General features: G+C 42.5%; 1 protein-coding gene across 6 annotated transcripts in view; it reads right to left on the bottom strand.

The window, feature by feature from the left end:
* The window catches only part of LOC123376999 (glypican-5-like), a 654,555-nt gene that overhangs the window by 264,368 nt on the left and 364,811 nt on the right, over nt 1-25,376 (bottom strand). For all 6 annotated transcript variants that reach the window (XM_045029334.1, XM_045029333.1, XM_045029332.1 and 3 more), the window contains one exon: nt 6,792-6,912. In XM_045029334.1, coding sequence (XP_044885269.1) covers nt 6,792-6,912 — 121 coding nt within the window. The remainder of the gene's footprint in view (nt 1-6,791; nt 6,913-25,376) is intronic.

Raw genomic sequence — 25,376 nt, forward strand, 5'->3', positions numbered from 1 at the left:
ATTATTATTCTTTAAATTCAATTCACCTGTGTGACTGAGTGCACCCCTATATTCACACCCTACCATTGTAATAATCTTTGTACAAAATATGCCTTGTGAGGTATCATTTGAAAATGAGTAACTTGCTGATCAGTAATATCATGGGAAAATGTTAAGTGAAGTTATGAATTTGCCCTGAATGGTGTTGGTGACATGTTCAAACCCACGTAGCCCTGATTAGGCAGGACTGGGCAAGCAGCTCCTAAACAAAGGAATGTATGTTTACCTCAATTCACATACAAGTTTTAAACAGGGTCCTGAAACAAGAGGGAAGACAGGAGACAAGAAAAAAAATCCACATTCGAGCAAAGCGCATGAAATCTCTTTCACAATCTCATGTCTCCAGTCTCACAGCAGAAAGGCACTTTATTTAGGGTTAATTCTCAGGAAAATATATTTCAAAGGGTTGGACAAAAGCACCTCAAGTATCTCTCCCTATGCACCTCTCTCTTTCCACCTAAGAAGAGAAAAGAAACAGCCTGTGGACTCTCTCTAGCTCCTGAGAGAGAAGGACTGGGCTGCCTGGGTGCTGAGAAGGGTACCTGAGGTGGAGCAGTGCTGGGGAAGGGCAGAGGGAGCTCCAGCCTAGTAAAACCCCAGGCTGCAGGCTTTGCTAGAGGGCCAAAAAGGATACTGGGGCTGCTGAGGGGCAGCCCAGAGATAGGCAAAGGCAGCAAGTCCAAACCCTCTTGCCGATGATAAGAGGTTTACAGACTGCAGTGTGCCCCAGTGAGCGGGAGCTAGATGATGACTGGCAGTAGCCACTGCAGCAAGGTAGGAATAGAGAGTGGGGGTTTCCCTGGGAGGGGAGACCCAGAGAGTGGGGCACTGTCAGGGGGCAACACCCCAAGAGAAAGGGGCACTGGGGTCTAGGAGGGACACAGGGGACTGTGGCAGATGAGACTCTAGCCTACAGAGGGCGCTCTGGGCTGGAAGAGCTAATGACCAGCAGGAGGCGCTGCGCTGGTGAGTTGTCGCACCGCTACAAGGTCAAATGACAAAGGATGAATATAAACAAACAACACAAGTATGCAGGGATAAAATTAGAAAGGCCAGGGCACAAAATGAGATTAAACTAGCTAGAGACATAAAGGGTAGCAAGAAAACATTCTACAAATACATTAGAAGCAAGAGGAAGACCAAGGACAGGATAGGCTCATTAGTCAATAAGTGGGAGACACAATAACAGAAAATGTGGAAATGGCAGAAATGCTACATGACTTTTTGTTTCAGTTTTCAAAAAAAAGGTAAGTGCAATTGGAAATCTAACATACAGAATGCCAGTGAAAATGAGGAAGGCTCAGAGGCTAAAATAGGGAAACAAGTTAAAAATTACCTAGACAATTTAAAGTCACCAGTGTCTGAAATACATCCTAGAATACTCAAGGAGCTGACTGAGGAGATATCTGAGCCATTAGTGATTATCTTTGAAAAGTCAAGGAAAATGGGAGAGATTCCAGAGGACTGGAAAAGGGCAAATATTGTGCAAATCTATAAAAAGGAAAATAAGGACAACTTGGGGAATTACAGACCAGTCATCTTAACTTCAGTACCCAGAAAGATAATGGAGCAAATAATTAAGCAATCAATTTGCAAACACCTGGAAGACGATAAGATAAGTGACAATCAGCATGGATTTGCCAAGAAATCATGTCAAACCAACTTATAGCTTTCTTCGACAGGGTAACAAGCCTTGTGGCGGGGCAGGGGGTAAATGTGGTATATCTTAAATTTTGTAAGGCTTTTGATACTGTATTGCATGACTATCTCATAAACCAACTAGGGAAATAAAACCTTGATGGAGCTATTATAAGGTGGGTGCATAACTGGTTGAAAAGCCATTTCGAGAGAGTAGTTATCAGTGGTTCACAGTCAAGCTGGAAGGGCATAATGAGTGGGGTCCTGCAGGGACCAGTTCTGGGTCTGGTTCTGGTCAATATCTTCATCAATGATTTAGATAATAGTATAGAGAGTACAATTATAAAGTTTGCAGGCAATACCATGCTGGGAGGGGTTGCAAGTGCTTTGGTGGATTACAATTCAAAATGGTCTGGACAAACTGGAGAAACGGTCTGAAGTACATAGGATGAAATTCAATCGGGACAAATGCAAAGTAACCCACTTAGGAAGGAAAAATCAGTTGCACACATACAAAATGGGAAACGGCTTCCTAGGAAGGAGTACTGCGGAAAGAGATCCAGGGGTCACAGTGAATCACAAGCTAAATAGGAGTGAACAATGTAACACTGTTGCAAAAAAAGCAAACATTATTCTGGGATGTATTCGCAGGAGTGTTGTAAGCAAGACACAAGTAGTAATTCTTCCGCTCTACTCTGCACTGATTAGGTCTCAACTGGAGTATTGTGTCCAGTTCTGGGCACCACATTTCAGGAAGGATGTGGATAAATTGGAGAGAGTCCAGAGAAGAGAGACAAAAATGATTAAAGGTCTAGAAAACATGACCTATGAGGAAGATTGGAAAAAACTGGGTTTGTTTAGTCTGGAGAAGAAAAGATTGATGGGGGACATAACAGTTATCAAGTACATAAAAGGCTGTTACAAGGAGAAGGGACAAAAATTGTTCTCTTTAACCTCTGAGGATAGGGCAAGAAGCAATGGGCTTAAATTGCAGCAGGGGCGGTTTAAGTTGGCCATTAGGAAAAACATCCTAACTGTCAGGGTGTTTAAGCACTGGAATAAATTGCCTAGGAAGGTTGTGGAAGCTCCATCACTGGAGATTTTTAAAAGCAGGTTAGACAAACAGTGTCAGGGATGGTGCAGATAATACTTGCTCCTGTCATGAATGTAGGGGACTGGACTAGATGACCTCTTGAGGTCCGTTCCATTCCTATGATTCTATGCAGATCTCCTTAAAGGGGCAGTGGACCTCATATCTGGACTGCCCAGGAAAGGGCTAGACAGTGCAGAGTGCCTGGTTTTTTTTCAGGGGGTGGGGAGGAGAAATCCAGGACTGGCAGTGTATTGGAATTACTCTGTAAGTAGGAACCAAGGCTGCTGGAAGCCAGAGTATGTCTGGAGTTTGCTGACAGGCTGCTGGGGTCAGAGCTGCGTGACCAGCATTGTGGTTATACTCAGACAATCTATTTCTAATTACATTTGATTGTCAGAGTTTATAGAAAACTATTACACAGATCAATTATAATTACTATTTATAAAGTAAATTAACACTATTTGATAACATGCAAAAGCCAATAAATAATGAATAATCACTTTACCCAATCTGTCTTAATATTTATTTCACTGCAATATTAAATACCACATCCTGTTGGAAGTTATAATTCCCAATGGCAAGTTAAATCAATACACAGAATCCCTAAATCTTCAGCCTAGAGAAATATTAGAACCATCTTAAATTTAACAGCAGTACTAATTGATGGCTAGATTGTGGATTTGCCACAAGCCCTGGGTAAGGAGCAGTACAAATTTGTGCTTCTCAAGAACAAACTGTTGACACAAAGTCATAGCTACTCAGTTCCTTGCTTCCTCTGGGACCCAGGAAGAAAATAATTCACCCTAGCACATTATCTGGTGCAGATTACTTTCTCCTCCATACCTTCCAGAGCAGATGAGGTTAGGTCCAATAACCATTGCCTATAAAGTGCCTATTTTCAGTCTCGTGCTATACCATTCTCTTATGGTGAAAAATTAGGGATGAGTTCATGTATAAACACTGCAGACTCCAAAGACACAAGCTATAAACATTCTTTCAACTGGACAAGAAAACATGTCTACTTCACATGAAAATCAATTGCTGTTAAATGTTAGCTCTAAGCTAATTTAGACTGACGCTATTTCTGCAACTTGCATTGAGTTGTGCTGAAGCAATAGTACAATAGAATCATGATGGATTCAGCACTGAAACACAGCAGTTCGGGTTGGACAGCAAGCACAACCAAGGGAGCATGAGCTGAGAGTTTACGCAGACTAGGTTAATCATGTTTCTGGTAAACCTATCGGCAGATCATCTTTCCTTTTATGGCTGGAAAGGTTAGAAATCACACTCAGGCAAGGAAACATTTTGAAAGTTGCACACAAGGTTAATTGGCCTAGTCAAACTCTGTATTCTGACTATGGTATTCTATGGAATTCAGTCACCACAGATTTGGGGATCCACTCTAGCAGAAAACAAGTGTGCTCCAGGCTGAAGGAAAATTCCACCAGCCTAGGAACATCATAGGATGGCATAGGCAGCTTCACACTTGTCACAGGCCCCTGTGTAATGAATGGGGCTGCGGATAAGGAGGCATCTCCCCAGCCCTCAGGGACTCTGGGTTGCAGAGCAGCCCATTGACAGCTGTGGGAAGGCTGCCATAAATTGGACCAGCTCCCAAGGCACAAAAGTAGTTGATAGCCCAGTTATGTCACCATCCCACAGTGCTGTTCTTTAGGTTCTGTGCTTCAGTACAGTATACAATATACAGTAACTCCTCACTTAAAGTCGTCCCAGTTAACATTGTTTCGTTGTTATGTTGCTGATCAATTAGGGAACATGCTCCTTTAAAGTTGTGCAATGCTCCCTTCTAATGTCGTTTGGCAGCCACCTGCTTTGTCCACTGCTTGCAGGAAGAGCAGCCTGTTGCAGCTAGCTGGTGGGGGCTTGGAAGCAGGGTGGACCGGCAGCCCCCCCATCAGCTCCCCACTCCCCTAAGTTCCCTGTGCAGCAACCGCCCAGTAGGCTATCAATTGCCGGGCAGTTCAGCTGTCCTTCCCCCACTGCCATGTGCTGCTCCTGCCCTCTGCCTGGGAGCTGCTCCCAGAGACTCCTGCTTGCTGTGCAGGGGGGGAGGAAGGGGCGGGCTAATGTCAAGGCGTCCCCCTCCCCCTGGTCCTGCACCCCGCTTACCCCTTCTCCATATAGAGCAGGGAGCGGACACTGATGGAGAGAGACCGAGAGCCTGGGGCAGCAGCTGCTGTCTCAACTTCCTGATCCACTTAAAAAGACAATGCACTTAAGAGTGGGTCAGCTTACTTAAAGGGGCAGTGTGCATCTCTCTTTCTCACACACACTTACTTACACACACACACAGTGCCGCCCAGAGGGTTCAGGGGGCCTGGGGCAAAGCAATTTCGGGGGCCCCTTCCATAAGAAAAAGTTGCAATACTATAGAATACTATATTCTCAAATTGCCCCACTTGCCCCCCCCCTCTGGGCGGCCCTGCACACACACACACACACACACACAAGTTGTGTGTCTGTCTGCTATGCTGTCTCCCCTCCCTCCTGCTCGTGATGCCTTGATGAGAAGCTACATTAACAACAATGTGTTAACCCTTGAGGGCTCAGCCAAGTGCTAGTTCATCATTTAGCAGCAAGGCATTCCCTGGGAAATATCCCACCCTCTTCCACCCTCTAACTTCACCACCTCAACCAAGCTTCACGATCATCACAGCTGTGAACAGTATTAACTTGTTTGTTTAAAACGTATACTGTGTGTCTATCTATATAATATATACCGTATATTCCGGCGTATAAGGTGACGGGGCGTATAAGACGACCCCCTAATTTTTTCATTAAAAAATTAGTTTTGCCATATACTCGCCGTATAAGACGACCCCCCCCTTCTGCGGGTGGGAAGTCAGAGGGCTCTGGGCTGCCCGCCGCGGCGGACAGCCCAGAGCCTTTTAAATCCTAGCCGCGGCAGGGAGTCAGAGGGCTCTGCGCTGCCCGCCGTGGCGGACAGCCCAGAGCCTTTTAGATCCCAGCCGCGGCAGGGAGTCAGAGGGCTCTGCGCTGCCCGCCGTGGCGGACAGCCCAGAGCCTTTTAGATCCCAGCCACGGCTGGGAATCAGAAGGCTCTGGGCTGCCCGCCGCAGCAGGGAGCCCAGAGCCTTTTAGATCCCAGCCGCGGCTGGGAGTCAGAAGGCTCCGAGCTGCCCACCGCGGCGGGGAGCCCAGAGCCTTTTAGATCCCAGCCGCGGGTGGGAGTCAGATGGCTCCGGGCTGCCCGCCGCGGCGGGGAGCCCAGAGCCTTTTAGATCCCAGCCGCGGCTGGGAGTGAGAAGGCTCCGGGCTGCCCGCCGCGGCGCGGAGCCCAGAGCCTTTTAGAAACCGGCAGCGGCTGGGAGTCAGAAGGCTCCGGGCTGCGCGCGGCGGCGGGGAGCCCAGAGCCTTTTAGATCCCAGCCGCGGCTGGGAGTCAGAAGGCTCCGAGCTGCCCACCGCGGCGGGGAGCCCAGAGCCTTTTAGATCCCAGCCGCGGCTGGGAGTCAGAAGGCTCCGAGCTGCCCGCCGCGGCGGGGAGCCCAGAGCCGTTTAGATCCCAGCCCCGGCTGGGAGTCAGAAGGCTCTGAGCTGCCCGCCGCGGCGGACAGCCCAGAGCCTTTTAGATCCCAGCCGTGGCTAGGATTTAAAAGGCTCTGGGCTCCCCACCGCAGCGGGCAGCGCAGAGCCTTTTAAATCCTAGCCGCGGAGGGAAGTCAGAGGGCTACAAGTTTATACCCGGCATATAAGATGACCCCCGATTTTTGGGGGTTGTTTTTTAGCCCAAAAACCCGTCTTATACGCCGGAAAATACGGTATATTTTTTGTCTGGTGAAAAAAATTCCCTGGAACCTAAACCCCCCATTCTTATGGGGAAATTGGATTTGCTTAACATCATTTCACTTAAAGTAGCATTTTTCAGGAACATAACTACAGCATTAAGCGAGGAATTACTGTACCCCAGAGTTTTCACCTTCAGATCCCTTCTAAGACCCAACGTGGAAAAGCTTTTAATTGTGAGACTTACTTACCTGGTTAAAATGATGAAGTTTGTCAATTAAATGACTGATGAGAGGGTCTAATCCTTTGACTTTCAATTCTGGGTTATTAATTTGTGCCTTCAGTCCATTGGAAACAACTCTGCTGGTGTAACTAAAAAAAGGGAACAAATGATCAACCAGAGAGAAAATATTTACACTGAAAGTGAGAGGGTAACATTTTACAGGCTATTTTCATTAGAATAATGAACATACACAAGGTTTCCTCAATGTGTCAGGGTCAATAAACATATTACAAAGCAAACATGTTTGTAAATAGTGTAATTAGTGCAAACAATTCTTTCATCACCCCAGATCTGCATAACATGACATGATTTCTTGCAGTATTATCAACTCCAACCATTCCAATATCACAAGTCAGTCCCCAAAAAGATCATGAGATATTTAAAAAAACCCAGCCTTTCAGGTTTCTTATTTGTATTTTGGTGTTTGAACCTTTCAGGTTTATGTTTCAAGCTTTTCTGCGCAACTCTATGGGCTGGAAACTTGCTTTAAAAATCAAATTTGAGATCCTCAGATAATCACTGGAATCCAGGGGCTTTAAGGAAGACAACAAATATCGCGAGACTTGCAGTAAAATCGCAAGAGTTGGCAATGCTGTACAATTTCTCAATCAGCAGGGGAAATGTTCCACTCAGTGAAATGAGGCTTTTCAGGAGAGGTCAGCAATTGAGAAGATGAGATTGCCTGCTGGGCTTCAGCCTTAGATGTACTGTAAGAACTCCTTCAAGCGGCACAATCTGCTACATCAGCAGTCTTCATTTCAGTCATGCATTATCTTTATCATTATGACTTTGTTAGGAGCAGTTCAGATATAGACATACGTAGAGCCCGCCTCTAGGCAATCTCACCTTAGACCTTTGGATCTGAAAAACATCAGCTGTTCTCACACAGTAAATGCCCGCCTCTATCAGCATCCTTATCCTATCACCATGGACAAAGTTATAGACACACACCAACTAATCATTCAGTCATTGCTGTAGTTCTGTTTCAGCACCAAGATATTGTTCTTTCTACTTGTTTTTGCATCCTTAAATACAAGTAACGAATTGGGTCCCCATTTTTCTGGGGATCCTATGCAAACTACTTTGATTTTCCTGCACCTCCTCTGCAGCAAAACTGGACGAGGTGGTATTCATGGCCCAGTTAGGCAGTGGGACTGATGGGGAAGGTCACTCAACAACTGGCTTCCCCTATGCACCCATATCTGCTTGGGAACTGTGAATCATCATACCAAATGTACGCCTTTGTAAACTCAAGCAGAAGGAGGTTGCATTCTTCTGGATTGGAACTCAAAGAGAAAGGTCCTGTTACAATTTTCTCCTTAGCCACAGCTACATTCTCTACATGATAACTCAGATGTTCTTTCAGTTTGTCAGCAATCTTCCCTTGATAGCTTTTTAAGACTGGAAAACTAAGGATGGGGCTTTCACAAGAGGCTAAGAGAATTAGGCGTTCAACTTGTATTGGCTTTCAATTAGAGTCGGGCACCTAATACCCTTTGAAAATGCCAGCATAAATTATCTCTTCTCTCAGTGACAAACAGAATTGCAAATTATAATTGGACCTTTACTAGGATGTTTGTCCTATCTTAATTAAAACCAAACAAGTGAATAAACTTAGACTTCAAGTAAACCTGACAGTAAAAACATTACATACTGCTGTTTAACATTTGAGTTCAAGGGTATGCTTGAAATTCTGGTGAAGAATAGAAGAGGTGGCATGGTCAGTTTTTAAGGAAAATTATCAATGACTTTAACCTTGCAGAGAAAGGAAAGATGACAAGAATAAAAAGTGCAAAATAATGGATTTAAAAAAAACCCAAAACATTCATTGTGTTAAAATACACAACCAACAGCAGCCTGTCTCCTAGTATTAGATGCAGAGAATGCATTTGATGCAACTCTTTGGGATCATCCTGTTGCAGTACAGGAGGAATTTAGTTATGGACATCAATTTATAGCCTCCATCAAATTGTTCTACAATTCTCCACGTGCATTCCTTTGGCTGAACATCTTCCCATCACAAACAGCAGCACAAGGCAAGATAATGCTTTGCTACCTATTCTTATTGCTCTATGCTTTTTATCACTTGCTATAGCTATCAGAGTTTCTCCAGATATTCAGGGCATCACAATGATAAAGAAGGTAAAAAAAGCTTTTTTTCCACCTACAAATGATATTGCTTTAACTCTGCAAATCACAAGCCTCCATTCAATGCTTTTCAGCAGCATTAAAGGCATATAGCATTATATAGATTTTGTGCAAATATGATCCAACCAGAAGCAATGCCTTTAGCCACCCCATCCAGTGAGCCTTATTCATTTTCCATGCCAATGATCCCCTGATGGATTCCAATGCCTGGAGGTACAAATCTCACCCAATGTTATTATATTGCTTGTTGCTACATGGCCACCCTCTTTTACTTAATTTAGATAAAGAAAAATGGCATAACCGTCATTATCTATATTTGGTTGAGTACAAAGTCCATTCAGATCAGTGGGGCTATTTGTGTGCTTAAATATAAGCATGTATGTAAGTGTTTGCAGGACTAAGCCCCTAGATGCCACCACAATGTTCAAATCCGTCTGCTGCCGAAGTCATTGTTAGTGTTTGATATTTAGATATCATAGAACCATAGAAGTGGAAGGGACCTTGAGAGGTCATCTAGTCCAGCCCCCTGCACTCAAGGCAGGACTACGTATTATCTAGACCATCCCTGACAGGTGTTTGTCCAACCTGCTCTTAAAATTTCCCAATGATGGAGATTCCACAACCTCCCTCTGCAATTTATTCCAGAGCTTAACCACCCTGATCGTTAGGAAGCTTTTCCTAATGTCCAACCTAAACTGCCCTTGCTGCATTTTAAGCCCATGGCCTCTTCTCCTATCCTCAAAGGTTAATGGGAACAATTCTTCTCCCTCCTTCTTGTAACAACCTTTTATGTACTTGATAACTGTTATCATATCCCCCCTCAGTCTTATCTTCTCCAGATGAAACAAACCCAGTTTTTTTCAATCTTCCCTCATAGGTCATGTTTTCTAGACCTTTAATCATATTTGTTGCTATTCTCTCGACTTTCTCTACATCTTTCCTGAAATGTGGCACCCAGAACTGGACACAATACTCCAGCTGAGACCTAATCAGTGCAGAGTAGAGCGGAAGAATTACTTCTTGTGTCTTGCTTACAATACTCCTGCTAATACATCCCAGAATGATGTTTGCTTTTTTTTTGCAACAGCATTGCACTGCTGACACATATTTAGCTTGTGATCCACTATGACCCCCAGATCCCTTCCCACAGTACTCGTTCCTAGGCAGTCAGTTCCCATTTTGTCATTTCCCATCATTTAATCTTGGAATCAGGGAAAGCATACATCAAATTTGGTGGCTCTATCTTCTAGAGCTATTTATATACATATTCAATCTGTTACACCTATAGCCAACTGCTCTCTGGAGAGAGGGTTAGGACCCACAGGACCTCAAGGGTCTGTTACTCACATGCTTAATACATGAATGGCTGTAGGGGCCATACAAATAGCATGACTGACATGCCTGGGCAGCCAACTGCTGGCCCCAGATGTGGCTGGGACTACCCAGACATATGAACTGTGACAGGAGCTGATGTTAAGGGCAGCCAGAGGAAGCCATTTGCAGAGCACAACAACTATTGGTCCTAGAAAACCCAAGAACTTTAGTCCATCTTCTTGTGTGTCACTTACTGGCACCTTATCCATTAACTATTTACATATAGAACACTTCTCTAACAAACTGAGTCCAGAGAGACAAGGTGGGTGAGGTAATCTCTTTTATTGGGCCAGCTTCTGCTGCTGAGAGAGAGAAGTTTTCAAGCTTACATGCAGCTGACCTGAGATGTGAATTCTTGTCTCTCACTCACAGAAATCGGTCCAGTAAAAGATATTATTTCACCCACTTTCTCTCTCTAATATCCTGGGACTGACTTGACTATAACAACACTGAGTCCACAGAGACACAGTCCAGAGAGAATGGACTGAGTCCAGTCCATTGGCTGTAGGGAGGTGGGTTCCAGAGAAGATATGCCCCCCTTGGTTGCTCTTGAGGGGAAGGAGAATGAGGAGTATTGAAAACCATGTTAACATGATAAACTATCACTTGAACTTATAAGGGGTTTCCTGGACCTACTTGCAGGTGAAGAGGCTAAGTAGGGATGCGTGTGATCAGAGCCAGAGTGCAGAGCACCAGCCTAGAGTACTGCGGGTTGAATTGTGCCTCTGTTTTAAGGAACAACTTGCTGTCTCTCTCTTGGGTCTTGTGCACTATTGTTCTCAATTCTAAGACACAGTGTTATGTTACAACCTTCCAGCAAGAGTATTGTGTATTTTTATCTAACTTCTCTGTGTATGTTGTCAAACATAACAGAGAGAAGGCACACTAACAACTCAAAGTGAGTCACAGAGCCACTGAGGAGGGAGGACTATGTGCAGGCTGCCACAACTGGAGATCAGGATTGTTCCAGGAGGCAGCTATACATCCATCTTACTTGAAATCCTATCCTGTAGGCACAGAATTAACCTGCTGGCTCTGTATCAGGTCTGATATACACCTCTACCCCGATATAACACAGTCCTCGGGAAACAAAAAAATCTCACCCGCATTATAGGTGAGACCACGTTATATGGAACTTGCTTTGGCCCTCCCTGTTCCTTGTTCCCTGACCGCCCCCTCCAAAGACCCCCATCCTTAATCACCCCCAGGACCCCACCCCCTACCCAACCTCCCTGCTCCCTGACTGCTCCGACCCCTATCCACACCCTCCACACCCTGACAGGCACTCACCGGCAGTGGCAAGAAGTGGAGCAGCCTGGCCCCAGCCCCCTCCACTCCACCACCTTCCAGCCATGGCGCTCTGCTTCCCGCCGTTGGTGAGTGCAGGGAGGTTGGGGAAAGGACACCCCCCCACACACTCACCTGCGGCGGGAAGGGGAGTGACGCGGCCCCAGCCTGCTCCACTTTCCTTGCCCTGGCCCCAGCCATGTTGCTGGAGGGGGCTGGGGAAAGGTCCTGCACTCACCTCTGGCGGGAAGTGGAGTGCTGCAGCTGGGAGCTGGCAGAGTGGAGCTGGCTGGGGCTTGGCTGCTCCGCTTCTTGCCGCTGGTGAGTGCAGGGAGGTTGGGGAAAGGACGGCCCCTGCACTCACCTGCGGCGGGAAGCAGAGCGCCGTGGCTGGGAGGTGGCAGAGTGGAGCGGGCTGGGGCCGGACTGCTCTGCTTCTGCTGCTGCCAGTGAGGGCGGGGAAATCCCTTCCTCCAAGCCCCCTCTCCCGAGCGACACGGCTGGGGCGAGGGAAGCAGAGCGGGCTGCTCCCAGCCCCCCGCTAATCCCCAGGGCCACTCTGGGACTGCAGGGTCCCCCAAAGTGCCCTCCCACAGCTCCTGCCCCCAGACCCTGGGAGCAGGAGCCCCTGACCGCCCCCGAGACCCTTTGCCCCTTATCAAACCCCTCAGCCCCGGCCTGGCCCGACACCCTTAACACACTGCTCAGAGCAGCGTGTCAGAGCTTTGCCGTGTTGTATGCAAAACCGCGTTCTATCGGGTCGCGTTATGTTGGGGTAGAGGTGTACTTTGTAATAAACAATACATTTCCTGAAAGGTAATTTGATTTGTTTACTTCTTTGCACTATGTAACACATTTTTTGTGTGCTGACAACAGATCCTGAATTACTGAGAATATACATTAAGAATAGTCAGAAATTGGCTGACTTTATCTAATAATCTGTAATTTAACTGAAAAAATAGTAGTACAGAATTGTTAATGCCAGTGATTCATAGATTCCAAGGCCAGAAGGGAGACTAGTGTGATCATCTGGTCTGACCTCCTGTGTAACACAGGCCAAAGAACTTACCCAAAAATAATTCCTAGAGCAGAGCTTTTAGAAAAAGCATCCAATCTTGATTTAAAAATTGTCAGTTGTGGAGAATCCACCATGACTCTTGGTAAATTGTTCCAACAGTTAATTACTCTAATTATTAAAAAGTTACACCCTATTTCCTGTAGTACTTTATTCACACTAGACCCTGAAATGTCTGTATCAACAACCTACAGGTTAAAAAGACCAGGAGATGTGTATAAAAACATCATCTATATGCAGCAATTCTGAACTAGCTATGCAATGAATAGCAAATACAGGAAGAATTACTAATCGGTTTCAAAACTGTGGGTTTAATAGTAACATTATTCTACTGATCTACTGGGAAAAGCTAAAAATGTTTTTTAAAAAAATCTTAACAGCTTTCCAGAAGTACAGTTTAGATGATTTTTAGCTCACACAATTATCCTAAGCTTGAAATGGGTCAGAAGCAAACTGTTGCCTAGACACTGGCATGGATAATATTTTGAATATAAATATACATTTCTTTCCTTATTTTTAAAAAAATATTTTGGCTTTAGAAGTTCTTTTTAAAGTCAGAACTATACAAGTGATTTTGAAACACACTGTATTATTTTTCATTTGTAATCTGAAAGGGGACAAAATATAAGATGCTCCCAAACAACTGCCTATGCAATGTCCAAAACTAACCCAGTGTTTCCACTGGCTCTTTAGATAGCTAAAGGTTTCAGAGAACAAACATTAAAACTAAAAGATTCCAGACAGACAGCTGCAGGAGCTGCATTTGATACAGTAGTAATGATATTTAGCCACATGAGACTGGGAAATGGGGGTGGCATTATCACACCGTTCCCTTCCCTGTTCCCTACAGGAGACAGTACTAGTTTGGTTACAAGTATCTGATCAAAGCTCTTATAGGCAGCAGTTCCATGTATTATTGATCATGTCCAGCTGGGAGAGCATTTCCATTGCTCCATTTCCCTCAGGATGCTATTACTCTGAGCAGGGCCACTATATGCCATTAAGCACCCCAGTGCTCTGATCTGTGGTGGCTAATGGTCTATGCTCTTCCGAGGATCAAAAAGAAACTCTGAACACAGATGACCAGCCTGAATGAACTCAGTCTGAATAAGGAAGTCAGCTTCCACATATACTTAAAGCAGGGATTAGAGAGCAACATGGAAACCCCACCAAAATTCATATGCACAGCCTCGTACACTGAATTTCTCAATTTCTTTTTAAAATAATACACGTCTACCCCAATATAACGCGATCCTATATAACGCAAATTCAGATATAACGCGGTAAAGCAGCGCTCTGGGGGGGCGGGGCTGCACGCTCCAGTGGATCAAAGCAAGTTCAATATAATGCGGTTTCACCTATAATGCAGTAAGATTTTTTGGCTCCCGAGGACAGCGTTATATCGGGGTAGAGGTGTATTAGTGTACTGCAAACTTGATATTATAGCAAGGTCTTTTCAAGGAATACACTGAACTCATCTGGTGTAAATCAGTATAGTTCTATTGACTTTAGTCCTATTTTACTCTGTCTGAGGATTTGGCTGAATATATCTAAACTCAGAAGTTGATGTAAACTATCTATGTTAGGACTTTCAAAGCTGCTTATAGGATTCAGGGGCCCAATTCTTATTAATTTATAGTGGAAATAGGATGTCTACATTCTTTAAGTCAGTGGCTCTCAACCTTTCCAGACTACTGTACTCCTTTCAGGAGTCTGATCTGTCTTGCGTACGCCCAAGTTTCATCTCACTTAAAAACTACTTACTTACAAAATCAGACATACAAATACAAAAGTGTCACAGCCACACTGTTACTGAAAAATGGCTCTCATTTTTATCACATAATTATATAATAAATCAATTGGAATATAAATATTGTACTTACATTTCAGTGTATAGTATATACAGCAATATAAACAAGTCATTGTCTGTATGAAATTTTAGTTTATACTGACTTCGGTAGTGCATTTTATGTAGCCATTATAAAACTAGGCAAATATCTAGATGAGTTGATGTACTCCCCTGGAAGACCTTTACATAACCCCAGAGGTACACATACCCTGGGTTGAAGACCACTGCTCTAGGCCACTTTGAAAATCTAAGCCCTCATTTTCTTCTCAAAAGTAGTTCTGCAGTGGGCATTTGATTTTTCCTTCCTATGTGAAGTACTTTGCACTTGTCTTTATTGACATCTCCAATTTGTCAAGGTCGATTGAATTCTAAGCTTTTTCCTCCAAAGTGCTTGCAACCTCTCCCAGCCCGGTGTCATCTGCAAATTTATAAGCATACTCCCCACTCCATTATCCAAGTCATTAATGAAAATATTGAACAATACTGGGCCCAGGATGACCCTATGGGACTGCACTAGATATGCCCACCACACCACTGGTTTGATAGCAAACCATTGATAACTACTCTTTGAGTTTGGTCTTTCAACCAATCATGCACCCACCTTATAGTAATTTCATCTTGACCACATTACCCTAGTTTGCTTATGAGAATGTTATGTGGGAGTGTGTCAAAAGCCTTACAAAAATCAAGATACAGCACATCTACTGCTTCCCCCTAACCACCAGGCCTGTAACCTTGTCAAAGAAGGAATGTAGGTTGATTTGACATGATTTGTTCTTGACATATACAAGCTGGCTTTTCCCTATAACCTTTTTGTCCTCCAGCTACTTACAAATTGATTGTTTAATAATTTGTTCCAGTATCTTTCCCTCTATTGAAGTTAGGATGAGTGGTCTATATTCCCATGGGTCTCTTTGTTCCCCATTTAAAGATAGGTACTATGTTTGCCATTCTGTAGTCTTCTGGGACTTCACCCATCCTCCAAGAGTTCTCAAAGCTAATAGCAAAATTTTCAAGATTGCTTCAGCTAATTCCTTAAATACCCTAGGATGAATTTCATAAGACTCTGCTGACTTGAATACATACCTAACTTACCTAAATATTGTTCAACCTGATATTTCCCTTGCATTCCTCCCCCGCTGTTGTTAATATTAAGTATCTAGTCACCATTAACCTTTCTTAGTGAAGACTGAACCAAACTAGGCATTAAACAGTTCAGCTTTCTTGTTGCCATCAGTTATTGGCTTACCCGCTAAGTAGGAGACCTACAGTTTCCTTCACCTTTCTCTTGTTCCTAATTTATTTAAGGGACCTCTTCTTCTTGCCTTTTATGTCCCTTGCTAGGAGTAACTCATTTTGTGCGTTAGCCTTTATGATTTTGTTCCTGCATGCTTGTGCTATTCTTTTGTGCTCTTCTTAGCAATTTGTCCATGTCTCCACTTTTTTATAGGATTCCTTTTTGATTTTCAGGTCCTGATGGAGCCATCTTGACCTCTTACTATTTTTTTTTCTTTCTTTTGCATCAGAATAGTTTGCAGGTGTGCCTTTAATAGCATATCCTTGAGAAACTGCCAGCTCTCCTGAACTTCTTTTCCCCTTAGATTTTCTTCCCATGTGACCTTACCTAGCCATTGTCGGAGTGTGTAAAAGTCTGTGTTTTTGAAGTCTACTGTCCTTCTGCTGCTGCTCTAACTCCTTCCTTTCCTTAGAATCATGAAATCTATCATTTCATGATCACTTTCACCCCAATTGCCTTCCACCTTCAGATTTGTTACCAATTCCTTCCTGATTGTAAGAATCCAGTCTAAAATGGTTGGTTATTTCTTCCACTTTCTGGAACAAAATGTTGTCTCCTATACATTCCAAGAATGGTTTGGAAATTTTGTTTTTTACCATATTAGTTTTCCAGCAGATATCTGGGTAATTAAAGTTCCTCATTACTAGCAGGTCTTGTGTTTTGGATATGTCTGTCATTTGTTCTAGAAATGCCTCGTCCGTCTCCTCTTCCTGATGTCATGGTCTATAATAGACCCTCTCCTACATCACTCCTAACTTTTACCCCTTTTCTCAGAGTCTCCCAGTTGGTCTGCGTCCTACCTTTTTCTGGCCCTCAGAACATGTGTATATATTCTTGTGTAATGCACCCCTCCTCCCTTTTTACCCTTTCCTTCCTGAACAAGCTAAGTCCATCTATAACAATATTCCCACTCATGAGACTTATCCCACCAAGTCTCTGTGGTGCAAATTAAGTTATAATTTAGCGTATGTACTAATACTTCCTGTTCTTCCTGTTTATTCCCCATACTCCTTCAATTCGAATATAGACAGCTAATATGCTGAGCAAATTTCCTCACTCATTTTCCTTCCATTGCTCCTATGACTAGCTTAAAATGCAATTACGCTTAACCATTAACCCACACCATTATGTTATACCCCAAATTTTCCATTTTAACCATCTCTTCTGTGTTTTATCAATGCAAATCTCAGCACATCTGGCCTTATGAACCATAGGACAGTATAATGAGTGATTTCCACCCCCCAGGCAGATGTCATAAAGTTGGTACATAGTACAATATGCACAATAGCAAGAAAACTGTATTGCTAAAGAGTGCAGTGAAATAAACCATCAGCCTTATCAACTTATGTCTTAACAACCCTGAATACTTGCCTTTGAAAAATGGGCATGAATACCAAATGGAGAGGTGTTTTATACCACCTGGATGGCAATCATGGTATCCTACTGGCTGCTCACCAACCAACTTCATGGCGTCACAGTGAAGACCTTGTGCTTAATGTTGTACCAATTTCTAAAACACCAGTTCCTTGGCTACCATCTACTGATCCGCAGGATGACACTACCAGCTGGTGGCCCTCAGTGATCCTTTTGGAATGACAGATTCATGACTGTGACTGACAGAACTGTGCTTCATGCAATAGCAATTCCATCAATAACATTACCCAGTGAAACCTGTTATGTACTTTTTTGCCTTGTGTTATATTTTTTATTGGTGCAAAGATCTCTCTCTGTTCTTTATTATCTGGATTACTGAGCCACTGTGCAAGACAACTGAGACGTCTCCAAGAGAGGAATGATTAATCTACTGACACTTAGCAAGCAGCTGTATCACCTTTCATTAAGATGCAATGTTCAAGAAAAGTTTATTAAAAAAATAATTAATAAAAAACAAGAAATACATCTTGATACATTTGTTGTCTGAGCTCCAGCAAACAGAGATATAAAATAATGCACCAGTTTGTGTATATATATATATTTAACCAACCTATTCTCTTTTCCCAAACCCTAACACTTCCCATGATACAAATGCTTGCTAAAGTAAATTTTTGTAGAACTTCAGACTATACATTTTATTAGTTGGGCCTGATTCTCCTCTCACTTACATCAGTGTAACTCCACTGACTTAAATTAATATATTCCTGATTTATGCCAGTGTAAAAATGAAAGGATACCCAAACCCCACATTTGTAATACGAAACTTGCAATGAAAAGAGTCAAATTCCAATAATTAGCTGGCAAAGTTGTTCTCTAGTGGGACCTTCCTGCAAAGATTCATGGTCTTGGTTTGTGCACATACTGGTACATGGCACTTGGAAGGCTGAAAAGTTCCAGACATTTTTAGAATGTCACAGAAGCCATTGTGTGTGCATGGAAAGGAATAAACCACATCCCACAGCCTCCTTTTGGCTTATGGTACTAAGTGAGCTAGCCTAACTTGCCTCAGTTCTCAAGTGTGTGGGTGTGGATCTGTGCATGGCACCTCCACCTTCAAGCCATTTCATTGGCTCTCCGCTGCACTGCAAGCTCAAAAAGCCCTGTTCTTTTTTCCAAGGCCCTATATCATGCAGCTCAATTGCATCTCAGAGTAGGGTGCAACCCAGCCCTCTCTGCTGTGGTAATGATGCCAGCCTCATACCTTTTTTATGCCTTCATGTCAGAAAACTCTCCTGCTTTCATACATATCACTTTACTCCTTGTTGTTAGGATGGCCTTCCCTAAACCTTTCTGCAGAGCTGCCACTCTCAGTGTGTTCAAATCCCTTCTTTAAAGCGCACGTTCGCCATCCCGCCTAAGAGAATTAATAGGCATGGAAAGGTGGTAACACAGTAAAACTTAATGGTACCTTCAGAATTTGTACTCATCCTACAGAATAAATGTGTGATCTTGCAAGAGTTGCAGTTTCCCCTACTCTGTCCTTGCCTACCTTCCCTTTGTGAGACTTGATCAGGAAAAAAGGTATTTACCTGTTAACATATTAAAACTACAACTGCCTTGTCCATACTAGGATTTTACTATGTATTCATTACCATCTGTCAGCCTAGTAGGGACACACTTGCTGTCTGTTTGTGACTTTCACTGGGTCATGTTGAGTCTAGATGGCACTGTTCAGGGCAGGGAATGTATTTTTTCCATTTGTTTGGCAAGGCACCTAGCACGCTGCTGGGTACCTGCAAAATAATGAAATATAAAAAAAAATAATGATGGATACTCTACTTAGGTATTTACACATAATTTACACTTTCTCTAGAGGAAAAGGACGATAATATCATCCCTGACACTAGAGCTAGAGGAGTATATAGAAGACCAAGCCCTCTGGCCCCAATTCTCTCTTTTATACCTTGTAAAAAACAGTCGTAATTCCACTGAAATCAGTGGAGTTACACTGGGGGTAAAAGCAGGGTGTGTGATAAGACATTCAGACCATTGGGCACCACAGAAAATCTTAACATGAGCTAAATATTTAACACAACTAGGCACAAACACTTAAAAATATTCTCTAAGAGCAAATAACTATATATAAAAAAGAGAACTTTGGACAAGGGATAATGAATGCAAATTTCAGTGATATGCCTGAGAGACTGCAGCACAGACAGTCCAATTCTAGCTTCAGTACATAATGCAATGTCTAGGGAACCACATCTAGTAAATGAAAATAAAAGCGAGTGAGGCACACGCGGTTGCCCTACAGATCTCTTGGGGCAGACATGACTTGAGGTGGATACTGTCTCTGGCAGAACTGCTATAATAGGCTTTGACTTTCAGAAAATAGCCTTACCCAATAACAACAATGGGAAATGCAGGGAGAAATACAGTTTGCTAATGTTCTTTGACAGGACTAAGTTGATGGTGTCAAAAGGAACACAAAATTAAATATCCTTTTTAATTATCTTTATCCACTTCATGTAGAACTCAAGGGACTTTTTACAGTCTAGTTTATAATGGAAGGCCTCCCAAATATTGGCATAAGGGCAGGTTGGCAGACAGACTTGAGTGGTTTGATGACACCACCTTCTAAAGACATTCTGGATGCACATACCATACAAGACAAAGTACACTTTGAAAAGTTTAATGCAACGCAACTCTGCCACTGGCATTTGTATACAACTGATTAAAGCAAACCTAGTATTCTACCATCTGCCAAATCAATTCGTTGGTGTTACTAGGAGAATATTGATTTGGGCTATGAAATGCATTTGAAAAATGCTTGAGATGTGCCCTTAATAATGCTTACCTTCTTCTAGGTATGTGAAAAACTGCTGCCAGGTAGATTGCCAAAGAGAACTGTAGATGTTAACCAAGCAGGTTGTATTGTGTTGAGTGAAGGAATGTATTTTCTTAGAACAACATCAGTTGGGATGCATCTTCCATTTAAACTTATATGGCCTTTTCAAGGGGACTGAAAATAGTTCTGATATTTCCATATACACATTTAATGCATCAAAGCCAAAATAATGGGGTCAGGATATGTCTGTGATACAAAATGGAAGGATGATGCACTGACTTGGAGATCTGGCTCAGACATGCTTCCCTTTTAAAAGATATTTTTCAATAAAGCCAGGAAACAGGACAAAACAAACACACACACACAGCAAACATCTGTCAAGGGAACATTTGCAGCAATGCCCAAGGGACAGTGCAAAACAGATAAGGAATACCTTTTTCCTCAAAGACCCCACTGGTTTCCTAGACCATGAGATGGGATTCTTCAAATACAAGCACAAGTAAGATCACAAAAGAGCTAAAACTAGACACAGAATTCTATTCAAAATCTCCAGGAGACTTTACACTTGAAGCCTGACATCATGTAAACCTTCTCAACAGTTGCAGACAAAAATGTAGAATGTTGGACACAAACTGGAACACCTGACAGCCTAACTTTTTAACCTGGGCAGCTGGATGACAATGGTAGAAAACAGGATTGATACAATATACAAGAAGATGCAATCTCAGGAGACTAGAGTTCTTGAACTCTCTGAAAATAGAAACAAACTAGCAATAAACTTCACAGCAGTGGAGACATACTGAAAAATCAAGCCAGATCTCATAATACTTGGCTGATAGGACTTTTGGCACAGAACGAGAGCAGGGATCCAACTCCCTTTATAGAAAGCCGTAGTTGCAGAAATTTTAAAAATAGGCTTTAAAGGTGACCTATGATGTACAGAAAGATATTTTATGATCCCAATGCAGAATTTGTTAGAAAGCATAATGAGGACCATCAGAATTTTTATATCATCAGATATATGTTGTAGGGATAGGATATTGGCTACACTTCATACAGAAACAAAACAAAAACAAAACATACATTTATTTTGAGAGGTCAAAACATCTGCTTTTTCCAGAAGTCAGTTGCTCAAAAGAGACACGGTTAAACTTTTGGAATTAAGTAACAGCTATCAACAGGGAATATATGAACTGCAATATTATATGCACTCAGGGATTGATCCCATTGACTTCAGTGGTCTTTGGATTGGGCCCTTCATGCATGCTCTAGCCTCCACAACTCTCACATCATCCCCATCTCCCTCTAACCAACACAAACACGGCAGATTATCTTTCTTTTTGGGCTTGATCCTCTGCTCATTGCAGTCAAAGCCCCCACTATTCTCAATGGGGTAGGATCAAGAACTAAAATCCCTCTGCTGCATCAAGTTCAAGCCTCTTGTTCTCCTCTTCCAAGCTCTTCACAACTGTGACCAACCCTACTTTTCTGCTTCGCTCTCTCACTGTGTCACCCCCTCCGCTCTGCCATTTATGCCCTCAGCTGTGCTTCTGTCTACTTCTCTCACAGACACCTCCTTGCTTTCTTCCACTCCATCTCACACTCACAAAATACCCTCCCTGGCCTAGTCGCTAAGATCAGTCATGACCGCTTCCTCCAGATCACTCAGAAGACCTTCTTTTATTATGATATCCAGACAAAATTGCCAACTAATAATGGTTTGTGATGGGCTGATGGGAATAGTTGATACTTATTAGAGGAAAACAATTTTATGTTTTATCCTTTTTCTTCATCCACTTGCATTGCTTGACTTAAACTGTGAGCTCACTGTGATAGGTACCTTCACAGAATCAACCCTTTAGAACAGCTAAAAGTAAGAGAACCTTAAATATTACTACTACTTTTACCAAGATGGACCTTTTAGACTTAAGGTATTAGTTAAGGTTCTGACTATAATCTTTTTTATATTTTCCCACATTTTGTAACAAATTTGAAGAAATACATTTTAAAAAAAATCAAAGTACTGGAAGTCTGACAGGACCAGCTATAACATTAGAGGGAAGCCATTTGGTTATACAACAGCATAGTTATTATAATAATGATAAAGGCCTGAATTAAAAATGTATAGTCTTTTCATTCACATCCACAAAAGCTTAAAGCAAGTTAATTAAGAAGACCATTTGTATTCAAAACTGGTATGTATTTTCCATATGCCATATTTAACCTGAAAATTTATTAGATTTTGGTCAAATGTAGTCTCATCAAGACTGTGTCGCACACTTTTATAATAAGCAAAAAAAAAAAAGCTTAAAACAAGACAGCTAAAGGTTGTCCAAAAAACAAAAACAAAAAGATCAGGAATGCTCACTTTGAAATCTCGTTGAGTTACAGTTCTTCAGCCTCTTACTCTTCCTAAATCCTTTTCAGCAGACATTGAGCAACATCACCCTAAAGCAATGAAGTTCTCTCAATGTAGAGAAAGTGACACTTTGCTGGGAAAGCGGGAGTGGCATGTATTATACAATTCTTTTGTAAAATACATCTGATTCCTTCTTTTACTGGGCATAGATCAGGAAAAAAATCAGCATTTGTGTGATCTACTAGTTGAGGGATCAAAACAGGAAAAATTCAGTTGTGGTACTCAAATATCTTTGGTTGATTTCAATGGGGTTTGGATAGGTCCATGACTATTCGAATAATCCCATAGGCACCCTGCGTTGCTAGAATTCCTTACAGACATCCCAACCTTTTCCATAACAAGCTCAGAGGGACTGTGGACTGAATATGAATACTTTCAGGATTAGTTTAAAGGTTTAGGTCCAGCTCAGGTAAGCCATGACTGAAATTTGTAGCCAGGTGATATCTGATATCCTACGTGAAATAAACTATCCTCTGTCCAGCATCTAGGAAAAGGTTGTTCTTATCTCCTTTTGGCAATCTCAGTGTAAGGCAAGGATTATGTAAGTATATAGAGATTCTTCTCTCTAAAGTGGGTGACCATCCAGTTTAAGGTTGAAATACTTCAGAGCAGTGATACTGACCTCAGTGGTTCAGGAGCCAAATTAGTGATCAACATTACCCAAAGAAGCCACAGTAGTGTGAATTCATTGTTTCAGTTATGATTTTTATATCTATATCTATACCTATAAATAAAAATCAGCAAAATGACTGACCCAGTATTATTATTATATCAACTACAATTGGTTGCATCCGAAGAAGTGGGTATTCACCCACGAAAGCTCATGCTGCAAAACGTCTGTTAGTCTATAAGGTGCCACAGGATTCTTTGCTGCTTCTACAGAACCAGACTAACACGGCTACCCCTCTGATACTTGATACAATTGGTTAATAATTAGTAAAAGCCTCCTGACTGGTTAATAATTAAATCACACAGTGTTTTAATATCATGTGCTGCAAAGAGGAGAAGACATATTAAAGAGCCACTTGCGACTTGCAAGCCTCAGTCTGATTATCGCTGCTCGAGGGGAAGCTTGCCCTGTCCACGCTGCAGCTGTTTTGTGTAAATAAAGGGCTTCATTCACAAGCACTAAATTTACTAAAAAAGGAGAGGTCCGACAAAGTGACTTTTGTGCTAAGACAAATTTGAAAGCAAGAACATTTACACAAACATCAATTTACTTAGCCTGTACTTTTCAGTTCTCCTGATGATATTGTTCAAGATTTATGTCTGATTTAGTTTGTTTTCCATCACAATTCAGCTTCTACTTCTACCTGAAGTAAAGTAATAATCCTAGGTTTATGATTTCACAGTCTGCTGGCACAACATGACTGGTGTCACAAATTCAACACTATAATTTCATTGCAGGATTAAGTAGGGCAAGGTTTGGATTGCTAGGGAGAAAACTCTTATTTAAATACAATGCCATCAATTGTTAACATATTTACAGGAAAAATTAAGAAAAATATGTAGAAGAAAATGGATTAAAGTATAATGAAGACTAGTTTTTTTTACTATGAAAACCCTCCTTAAGATTCATGTAGTTTAGGGCTAAGTTCCGCCATCCTATCAACATGAGCAAGACTGGCAGAATGTGGTTCTTAACTGGTATTTCTGACCAGAATATCATTGGACTGATATCACTCATTGGTGTCTCCTGATAGTCACAGGCTTTACTTGCTGGTTCCATTATAGCCTCAGTTTATAATCACATATAGTGTTAACCCTTATGGCACATTTCGTCATAGCCCTGACTTCTAATGCATAGTGTTTCTCCAGTTTTTTAATCCACTTCTTTTTGCACACCATAAGAGCATTAAGATCTTTGTCAGTTTCACTTTAGATACAGTCAAAATGCTCTGACAACAATCCCTATGTACTGACAAGTAAATAAGCTACCAAGCAGCTCAACTGTCTCAATAAAAAATAGATAAACTAAAATGAACTTCTTACAGTGCATGCACACAGACTCTGCCCCCAGAAAACACACCTGGAAGCAGATGGGAAAACAACCTGAACAATGCAATAGGAAAAAAGAAAAAACCCTAGTTAGAAATACCACTAACCGGAATAAAGACAGCAATTAGAAAGGAAAAGTGTTCTCAAATATATAGGGCTACCTGGTGGATAGCCCTGCATGGGTGAACATTAAGAGTGAAATCCTAGCCCTGCTTAAAGTCAATGACAAAATTAGCATTCATGTCAATGGCACCACAATTTCACCCCAGGGGAGCAGGCATAAAAGGCCTACCTTTCTGCCTCCACTGATGTCAATGGAATTTTTGTTATTTACTTCGAAAGGAGTAGGCTCAGATTCAAGCTTCCTTCCCTTGGCATTTACACCCTTGTGCAGGTGCCAGGGCTGCCCAGAGGATTCAGGGGGCCTGGGGCAAAGCAATTTCGGGGGCCCCTTCCATAAAAAAAAGTTACAATACTATAAAATACAATATTCTCGTGGGGCCCCTGTGGGGCCCAGGGCAAGTTGCCCCACTTGCCCCCGGGCAGCCCTGGCAGGTGCCAGGAAAATTCTCTGTCTGCACACTCCCAGCACACAAGGCCATGGATAGTAGCGATAGGTTGCCCAAACAGAACATGCTCTTCTGGTAGGGAGCTGAGCAGAATGGGGCAAAAAATGCACACAATAACCTGTTAGAGTGCAGCACAGGGCTTTCCTGCACTGGCACTCCACACAAAATGCTCAGGAGTTTAGCCCTGGCTGCCTTTCTCCAATGCAAGCCATAGCTTTATACCATAATCTTGCCTGAAACTATCCAGTAACATCTCATTGTTGGATATTTAATTTTAAGGTGCAATCCAGAGTATTTCACACATTGAAGATGGCC

This window comes from Mauremys mutica, chromosome 9, assembly GCF_020497125.1.
Source record: "Mauremys mutica isolate MM-2020 ecotype Southern chromosome 9, ASM2049712v1, whole genome shotgun sequence".
NCBI classification, from domain to species: Eukaryota; Metazoa; Chordata; order Testudines; family Geoemydidae; genus Mauremys; species Mauremys mutica.